This window comes from Egretta garzetta, unplaced genomic scaffold (assembly GCF_000687185.1).
Source record: "Egretta garzetta isolate BGI_Z169 unplaced genomic scaffold, ASM68718v1 scaffold270, whole genome shotgun sequence".
Classification (NCBI taxonomy): Eukaryota; Metazoa; Chordata; class Aves; order Pelecaniformes; family Ardeidae; genus Egretta; species Egretta garzetta.
The window spans coordinates 3124-13194 of NW_009258274.1; the positions used below are offsets into that span (position 1 = coordinate 3124).

At 41.2% G+C, this 10071-nt stretch overlaps 1 protein-coding gene across 4 annotated transcripts; it reads right to left on the bottom strand.

The window, feature by feature from the left end:
- Positions 1-263: 263 nt before the first annotated feature.
- Positions 264-10048, bottom strand: MFAP3 (microfibril associated protein 3). Of its 4 annotated transcripts, XR_004841534.1 has the most exons (4): positions 9533-9554; positions 5709-6171; positions 3411-4318; positions 264-2071 (listed from the first exon to the last, which is right to left on the bottom strand). XR_004841534.1 is itself a non-coding variant. In XM_035890989.1 (3 exons), the coding sequence occupies exons 2-3, from the start codon at positions 5986-5988 to the stop codon at positions 3573-3575; spliced, it is 1026 nt and encodes a 341-aa protein (XP_035746882.1). In that variant the 5' UTR covers positions 5989-6171; positions 9707-10048; the 3' UTR covers positions 264-3572. The 4 variants fall into 4 exon arrangements, 3 of the variants coding, with proteins under 3 accessions (XP_035746882.1, XP_035746876.1, XP_035746871.1); XM_035890989.1 differs by lacking the exon at positions 9533-9554 and adding an exon at positions 9707-10048 and having other exon boundaries at positions 264-4318; XM_035890983.1 differs by lacking the exon at positions 9533-9554 and adding an exon at positions 9567-10048 and having other exon boundaries at positions 264-4318.
- Between the last annotated feature and the right edge of the window lie 23 nt (positions 10049-10071).

Here is a 10071-nt window from a genome sequence, read left to right on the forward strand (position 1 = left end):
GCTGGGGGCTTTAAGGCATAAAAAGCTGACAGACCCAAAGATGTCATAGCAGGACCCGTTTATCAGGTGACCGAATATCCCAGCAATCTTCGTCAGGCTGGCTAACAACATTCTGCTTAGTTGAACACAGCTGCTATTTAACCTCAGGTAGACAGCTACTCATCACCCCTTACTGATAAAAAAAGAAAACTCTTAACAAAACAAGGCTTTTATTTCGAATTTATTTTGCAAATCTATCAGTTCATTTTATGAAAGTATGAAATCCTATGTGGTTACATTGAACAGTTACATTACAATCCGGGTAATACAAATAGCCACTACAAAGTTAGTTTTAGGTACTCTTGGATAACAAGTAGATTTAACATTATTTAAAATAAAAATAAGTCACAAAGAAGAGAAAAATATCCTTGTGATTGTCAAAGAATTTAGTTTAAAGCAAGGAAGCCACTGTAGACTCTCCTTGTCCTACAAAAAGTTAAGGAACACTGATGTTTACACCTTCTTCCAATGTTAATGTTCAATTAGACGCATCAAACAAATTTAAGTGCACACATCTACTCAGAATAGTTCAAAAGTTGTTTGGAAACCAGTGTCAGGTTTCATTCTCTGGAAATTACATTTGCAGTAAAACATCACCATCATCCTTGCTTTCAGATGCATAAAAATCCTGTAATATCATTTGTAAAATACACTAGAGCTTCAAATCTGCTCTAATTTGATTTAGTGGGAGTAGGATCAGTTTCTATGTTTCATAAGTACTCCTGATTTACTGAAATCCTTACAGAACAGCCTCCTTCCCAGGAATGAGATTAATTTAGTGAACAAAATACTGTAATAATTCAGAAAAACTCTTACCTTTACTACCCAGCAATTGACACTGCAACTGCATTTCTGAGGACCTTTATGCATGATCATTCTTTCCTTTCCACCAGCAAGGGGACACACGAAGACACCAAGTAACGGTGCTTAGTAAGAAGTCGGAGCTATGTAAATAAAGTATAAAAATCAAAGAACAGATTATATTGATCTAGAAACTGCTCTCCTGACACCCACCTGACACACCTCTAGTGTCATTCTACTGCCTGTGAGCTGCCACTTCTGATGAGACATCTGTCAATCACGATTGCACATCTGCTTCTTAGGAAGCAAATAAATGGAGCTTTGATTTTGTAGCTGCATCTCTACATTGCCTATGTAGTTCAGGGCAAAATGTCCAAGATGCTACTGCTGCATATAATGCAACGGTTTCACCGAAGCAAGGAGAGCTGTTGAGGAAAAAAGGCAAGTGCAGGTACAATCTCGATGGCCTGTGGCACAGAGGAGATGAAACCGGATCATCCTCTCTTGTGGCCTTCTCTTCTTTCACCTAGGACATCCAAAATGGTGCAAACCCCCAAATCTCCACTCATGCATGTGCAACAAACCTGCAGAGCTCGTTGTAGTACAGAAGTGAAGCCAGCAGCATCTTAGCAGGGCTTCTAAGAGAACTAGGCATTTATCCACAAGAGTATCTTTTAACACTGATAACGCCAAAAAGAAAACAGACAGGTTACACAAAACTGTACAAACTTTTCACTTGGACATAAAGTGCCATCAAACTATGGAAGCTAAAAAGAAGTTTCTGTTGAGGGCAGTAGCTATCGTATGTGTCTACAGCAGGCTTTATTCCCCAGAAGCAGGTAACGTTTGCTACAGTCTTGGAGATGGTACCAAGCTGGTGAGAACGCTCCTATAACCAAGGCTAGCAATTTTCTTCCTTCCTGACAAACACTGCTCCTATCCAACAGGCCAAAGCCAACTAGGCTGCATTTACTGGTGGCTGACTGCAGAACTTTCCCTAGAAGGTAGTTTAAAATGGTAATAGATGCTTCAGTTTCCCATTCTCTGATATGACACGATAAATACAATTTTTTTTGAGCCCTTTGTTACAAGCATGCATTACAACAGATGGCCCCACCCTGTTATTACCACCGTGCCTGCTTCTTTTCCATCTCTACTCATGTAAATGTAATGTCAAATCCTCTTAAGAATCCTGAGCAGCCATCCAGAATCACTTGTTCAACTGACATTTCTGTAATAATACAGAAAGAAAAAAGAGTTGTGGGAAATTAAATGGTGCTCCTGTTGCCAAGTTGTTAAAATTATATGGCAATATGCTTCCAGTAGTTGTAAGAAATTAATTTGTGGAGTGCTTACAAGCCTTACATCTACTAAATCTCAACAGGATATAAAATGCTATTTAAGTGATACAACTTACAAATGTTAAGCAGAAAAAAAAATCAGCACCAAAGAGTGAAAGAAGAACTAGATTCTTTTCTGCACTCTGATTCCTTGAGGCCGGATCTCTGCAGCTGAGGAAGCCATGTGGGAGATCCTTGGTCAAGCACTTCTGTGTGTATGTATGCCAGCACCTGCACCTCTCCCTTCTGCCACCCCTCTTCAGCAGATGAGCAGGGCACATCCAGTGAGTTACTCCACTCCTGTAAACAGTGGCTGGGAAACAGCTCAGCCAGCCCCTCCGCTAACCGCTCTCTTCCACTGCTTTCCAAAAGTACTAGCCAGAGCAAAGTCAGTCACTACTTTTCACCTCCTTTATTATAACGTTGTTCAGAAAGAAGTGCCTGAGACACCTGATCTGCAGACGAATTCATTTTTAAATTATGCCACTACGCGATTACTGTCATTCTTTTCTCACAACAGTGTCAAATGCAATATGAAACTTTGGATTTTCTATAGTGACTGAAATCAGCAAAATCAAAAGAAAGACAGTGCCAGCAGTGCTGTTACTGCTCCTTTCTGTAAGACAGAACCAGGGTAAGGCGCTTTGGCAATCAGCACCAAGTTTAAGCGACAAGCTTTGTAACAACAATTCGCTCTCCACACACTAGAGTACACACAAGTTTTCTGCAGATGCATGGAAAACTGAGACTCCCTGGTTGTTCTCTAAGCTGCTTTGAAACTACAACAATTCATTTAATCCAGCAGCAGATCCTGGTACTATTCTTTTCCTAAGTACAGTACATTTTGATAACAACATAGAAGCACACGACACAAAACAGATTTGTTCAAGCTCACCATGGTTCTGATGGGCTACACGCACCAAGAGGCAATTCAAAAAGAGCACACAACTCAATTCACCAGGACAACACTGACTCAAAGGAATTCCAGCTCACTTTGTGGAGGAAGAAAGAGTTCACAAAGGAAGAGATCTTATTGCAAGTTGTACTGCTCAGCTTGGCCACTTCTAATACGGATCAGAAGTACCAGAAGCTACCAAGGAGCCAAGGACAAAGAATTCCTGTTTTGTAAATATTTTAAGTATAGCAAGTTTGCTTTAAAAAGAAAAGCCAATGCACAATATTCCAAATGGCCTTCTCCAACAGACTGGAAATCGTTAGATCAACACTGACCGTTAGATCAACACAGACAATACAGATTTCAGTAGCAGTTCTGGCACTTTGCAATTTGGAAAACTCTTGTGCATATGGGACTGAGGCAGCTTGTTTGCAGACCCCTTTCTCGCAGGATCCTAGGGTCACCTGTGCTTCTTTCACAGCAGCGGATTGCTGGACTCAGCAGGTGCCTTCCTCAGAAGGTGCAAACTGGCAGCTGTCATGAGAGACAGTGTCAATGCTCTGCACTTCTGACTGCGGGTGTATGGACACCTGAACAGCTATCTCTTGACCTTGTTCATTCATGGACCCATCATCTGAATCCCCAGCTGGTGAATTGCTGCGCTTGATCTCTGGGTTGATGGGGTACATTGCAGCTTGGGTACCGCAAGCTTGGGTCTGTTTTTCCTCCTCGCCGACTTCATCGGGATCGTCTACTCGCACAGCCTCAAAGATCTCCTCCATGAATGCCCTGCAGTTAAGGATCAGTGGTGGAAGGGGAATGCTTCTGGCAAGCTCTTCAATGTACCGAGCAAACTCCATGGTCTTAAACTGAGTGACTTTGGCCAACTCCAGCGTTTTGGCAGATGTAATGATAGGGATACGCTTGGCTATCTCAAAAGCCTTCTGAAGCTTCTCAGCCCCTTCCGTCCTGAAGAACTCATTGATAGCCTTCTCTGTTTTGCGGAGGTGACTGCTCATCATGCAGAGACGGGTTATGTTTAAAATGAGGGTGATAGCAAAGGCAACGAGGCAGACAATCATGTAGTAGATACTCATATCTCCCGAGGTGAAGATAACTCTCAGGGTGACTGTGTAATACAAGGTGTCATTACGGTTAACAGCTGCACACGTGTATCGCCCCCGATCAGCAAAGTTGACCTTTGTGATGTTAAGGGAATTATCAGCAATCCTCCACCGTCCACCTGGGGATTCAAAAGAAATAAATTGAGCTAATGAAACAAGAATCACTTGGTAAACTACAAACATGCTGTTTGCTCCATCAAGGGGAGACAGATCTTGGAAGTAAGCAGTCCATTTCTGGCCTAATACAAACAGTACACCAAGCATGGAAATTTCCTTTTCATGCTTCTGAGAGAAAGTCATAGACCAGGTACCAATCTTACTGCTTAATGGTAAACTATTTTGTGCACTTGCTACTCTGGTTCTACTACTTTCTCTCATCTGCAGTTTCTTGTGTGCTTTTGGACCGCTAGCTCTTTCTGACAGGGACCCTAATTCTTAACTAGTGCTTCCCACCCACTCTGTAACACTATGTTGAAAGACTGTCCTCTATAAAGTCTAATTTGCCATACGTTTGGAGTCAAAAGTCAAGTGATCCATGAAAAACATCAGAGTCTGTAAATGGCTCTGCTGGCAAAAGAACACAGGATTTTCTTGAGACACAGTTTTCTGCTGAGCATGCAGTGCTGATACACAAAACCCGTGTAAAAAGAAATCAATGAAAGAAGCTAGCTTTATACAGTATTTCCTGTGAGTTTATAACTTGGGGCACAAACTGTTTTCATAACTCATTCTTGTAATTACTCTACTTTGAAGTAATATCCAGATGGCATTCTAACTACAAAGAGGTTACTGAATACTTAAGGCAGAAAGATGGCCTCCGAGAAGATCCTATCAATTAGCTCAATGACCTTCATTAATACTAATAGAGAAAACCACATGCATCTCTAGAAGACTTTATTTTATGAAAATTAAAAACTACAGGGACAGAACTATAGAGCCAATGGCTACGAAAATACATTCTCCCTCTGTACAAAAGGGTTAAATAGCATGTATTTCACCGTTGGCCATTACAAATTGCGTCAGTTTCCACGGTCTCACTGGTGCATAAACCAGAAAATAAATGTAGTAAGTTATCCCATGCTTTAAAAAATCCTGTAACAAAATTAAAGCACTGATTGCCAGCTGGAAAAGGTCACAAGTTGTGGAGAACTGTGTTTAATTCATGTCATTGGAAAAATATAATACAAGCCAGTGCAATAATAAATAAAAACATCACTTAGTATCTGGTGGGATGCAGATTAATTTCTTCTGTAGTGAATACTGCAGTGCCTCTTGAATGAAATGATTCTGTGGGGCACCACAGCTGGATGGATGGGCTAGGACAGAACAACTCTGGTATAGTTCACATGCCACATGCCAGAGGGCAAAGGGCTTTGTCTTGCTCTCTCCTTATCTCCCAACTGTAAAAATGGGAGGATAGGAAGAGAAAATGATAATTAAGTCCCAGAGGTTTTCAGACACTGTATAAAAGGGGAATACTGAAGGATAGAAACCAGCAGGAAAGCTCACCTTCATCTTTCTGTTCAAGCAGGCGTCCTCTGGAGTTATACCAAAGAATGTATTCATACTGGCTGATGTTCAGTTTACATTCAATTAAAATACTGGTCCCCTCTTTGGCTATGATATCATGGTGTGCTGGAGAATTTACTAAAGCTTGAGACACAGTATGAAGTGATGTATTGAAAGACCCAAAAGCAACTGTCCCGTTAAAAGCTACATTTTCCAGCGTAAATCCAACTGAAAGATCAGCACTAACAGTCAAAATTAACAGGCAATATCTGAGCTTCATGGAAAGCTAGAGAAAATTCTTTTTTCATTTAATTTGGAGAAATGAGGTCATATGATATTAAGCTGGCTGTATTGCTCTGAGATAGGAGAGGAGGCTCTTGATTTGTTCAGTGATAGAAGATGTCTTGGATCCAAATGCACTTTCAAGATCATCAATATTTAGAAGTGGAAACTGGAAATCCAACTGAAAAAAAAAAGAAAAGAATTAAGTTTATTAATGATAGCAAGCTTACGGCGTATTCAAATTTCATTTCCAGTAAACAGATTTTGATTAGCATAATATAAACTGTCAGCTGAGAGGTTCCAAATCAGAGCTTTGCTCAGAACACAATAATGAAACGAGAGTAAGAAGGCATTAGCACAACCGTCAGTCCTCTAGACGTTCATCTTCCCATCCAAATAAATAATCTCAGGAACAATAATCATTATGGGGAAAAAGGCTTTAAAAAAAGAACAAATTGTTCAGAGTACTCGAAATGCATAACTATCTTCAGGGTCAGAAAGTAGATTCTGCATTTGTTAACCAAGAAAAAGTGCTTTCTTAATAGAGGAAGAAAAGCACGGAAGAGGATATAATTTCTGCCTCCCCACCAATATCCAAGTGCTTTTAAGCCCTAGTTTTCTAAAGCCGGTCTTTCATTTAGCATCTAGAGAAAAACCAAAGTGCACACACATCTGATTTTTAGCATTTATACATCTACTTACTTGATTTTAGAGGCACAATCAGTGTTAGATATCTAGACACTACAAAATACGCTTACAGTTTCTTGCGTTGGGAAAATTCTCTGGGCAGCTATCTACAGCCACAGAAAGGAAGTCTCTTTCTGAATATCAGGATGCCGATGTTGAAACATACTTCCTTTTCTGCAATCTCTCTTGCTGCTGCTGCATTATCTAACTCTGCCTCTTTTTTTTTCTTGTTTGTTTTGCAATAACCTCCTGTTGAAAATCTTTATGCTGCTACATCTCAGTGGTCATATCTTGTTTATAATCTTCTCTACCCAAATGCAGCCCTGTATTTCTCAGCAATTTGAAAAATTGTTTTGTCTAGGGACAGAAATCATACTCTTCAAATTAAAGTGCACAAAATATATATTAAGACATCGGGATACAGCCTTCAATTTTGTGTTCTTTGCACACAAGAACTTTCCTTTTTTAAAAGCCAGAATAAAACCAACTTGTAACACAATGAGATGACACTGATAAGAGAGAATCTGTAATCAATTTTCCTAGAAGCCTGATTCAAGAAAATTTCTAACCAAGCATGCATTCCCTGAAGTTATGATTCCATCTAGACAGCTGTAGAGCCCTAAAAAACAATTTACAAAGTATAGAAGTCACAAGCCAAAATGTTATCTTAAAGAATATCTCATTTCATCCCATTGACTGTGTGACTTCAAATTTATCATCTTTTCTTCTATCAATAACAAATGCTAGTAGGGTTGAATTTCATAAATATCACAATACAAAGGAATACATTTTCTTAATAAATAATGCAGAGACTTCTCATCCTTCCAGAATCACTAGTTAACACTGCCTAAAGCAGAGAGAAATCCTACCACTTATGCAAAATAATGTAATATAAATAAACACTGATTTCTACTAATTGTCTTTTCAGCAGAGAAAAATTAGGCTTATGCAAGAATGGGAAAATCTGCTGATAACATACGAAGCAGACTAGGATTTTTTTTCAGTTCAAGTTAATTTGTCAAAGGTCAAACCAGATCCCAGTCTTGACATCTGATGAGAAACATGTTATCTGACCCATTTCTGTTGCGGCTATTGCCAAAACCAGTTCAACAAAGAAGGCAAAGACGACAGCTGTGTCCAACTCTCCTTCAAACTTGACTAACTCGCCCACTGCATCCCGCAAGAGAAACTGGAAAACAGGCCCTCCACTCGTTTCTCTGTAAACAGCAATCCCTTAATCTGCCCTTTTTTCTTTTTTTTTTATTGGCCTCACTCTGTTTTCTGTCATGCCTCTTGCCTGCTCATTTAAGATGAGAGCAGCGCTGAGAACTCAATTATACTGTTGTGCTGAAGAGCTAAAGGGTTAAAACCAGCACCACAGCCCCTCTCGTTCCCTTTTTTCCACCAGTTACACTTCAGGGAAAGCTTGCTGAGTCCTGCTGCCTCTGGAGAAGAGCATCCCAGCCACATCAACTGCACAGGCTTGAAAAAACCCAACACTAAGGTTGCTGCTGATCAACAACTATGCTTCTGTTTGAAGGAGTGGTTTTACCGTTCCTTTTTTAGACCCCCAGTATTTTCAGAGTGTTTCAGAGCCTTCACAAGGCTGCTGACAACTGACCCGCTTATTGTGGCAGCCTGGTGCAGATTTCTTAAAGGCAGGCTGCGGACTGTTAATACTTTATGGACTGTGGACATCGGGATCGCTGGAGTCGCCGTTCGAGAGCTTGTGCTAGCAAGGGAGGTGCTATCGTCACACAGATCTTCAACGTGCATCACTCCATGACCCAGCTGCCTTCAGTTAAAAATACCACTGCACTTAATGGCTTTTGCATGCATTGGGACTTGACTTTCCAGCATTTGATGCAGTTACAACTGAAGGACAGCTCTGCAGCGAAAACAAACCCTCCTCTTTGTTAGCAGACCAAACACACAGAACAACTTTTAGTGGTCCAAAACAATAAACTCCCAACTAATAATATTTTAGCTTTATTAGAGAATAATTCCAGTACCTCCTGTACTTTGCCTGTGTTGGTGTCATTTTAAATTATTAAATTTAAATTGTTATATTTCCAAGCGTCTGTGATGCTCCTCCTAAAATGACATGAGGAACCTCAGTCAATTATTTAGCACAAGAAATACTCAGCAATGTTTTCCCTCATAAGAATAAGATAATTACCTTCAGTAATTGCATACGTTTGCCACTATATTTGCACTGAGCTTGCATAATGTATAAAACATTGGTGATGGGTCATTGAATTTTACTATTAAACTCTTCGAGGTCTGATTTATTAGAAATTGTTTGTCACATTTCGCTTTTGGAAAAGCCATTACTGCTAAGCAGACAATGATCTCTCACTGCTGAATGCCGGGAAAAATAAAGTGATTTCTGAAATCCATACTTTTCAACCATCACACTTATGCAAAACAGCTGTTGGAGCTGACAAAGGATCCAAAAAGGATAAAGCGTGAACAGTGCCAACATTGCAATTCTTCAAGAAAGCATTAAGCCCAAGCAAGATGAAATGTGCAGAATAGAAACTGGCTATTTTACAACTGAACCTGAAGTTGAGCTCGACATATTTAACCTTTATTAAACCATAAGTTGTAACAACAAATAGCGGTGGGAAGATAAAAATTCGTGATGCATACGCTCGTCTGAGTCATCTTTGGCTCTTATCCTGAAAAAACGGACGTGTGTCTAACTTAGAGCGCTGTAAGTAGTCCCACTGAGGTCAATGGAAGTACTGATAGTACTTAAAATTACACACATTTATAAGGCACTGCAAAATTGGGGCCCCAGAGGTTGCAAGTTATATGGCTTTACATTCGCTGCTCATAACATCATTTCATACCTGGAGAAAAGCGAAGCAATAAACCGAGACACACCTGACAGACCACAGACTGCTCTGACTGACTGCCGCTTCTGGCACACAGCGTGGAAAACGTGTTCTGGCATTTACCACACGCTAATTGGTAATAACGCGCGCTAAATAGACCTAAACGGATGGCTTTTGCGCAGAGCACACCTTCCTACTCGCAACGCGACGCCTTGCAGAAACGCGACTGCTGCGGCCATCCCGCGAGGCCCCTCTTTCAACTCTGGGAGCCGCATTCGGCAGAGCCCTGAGGACTTCAACTCCTGGGGAGTTTGTGAAAATAGACGGCGTGGTCTGGACGAGAGACGTCACCGGTGTTCCCAGCACGGCAGAGGCCGCAGGGAGGGTTCACCCACTGCCAGCACCAGCGAGGGCTCCGCGGGGGAGCGGCTGCACCCACGGCTCAAAAGCCAACGTAAGGAGCAAATGCAGAGGAGGCCAGGGCTGGGCTCGCCCGCGCGTGGCTGCCTTACGGGGCGCAGGGTTTGTCGTGTGCGTGGTGCCTGGGCCGCCCG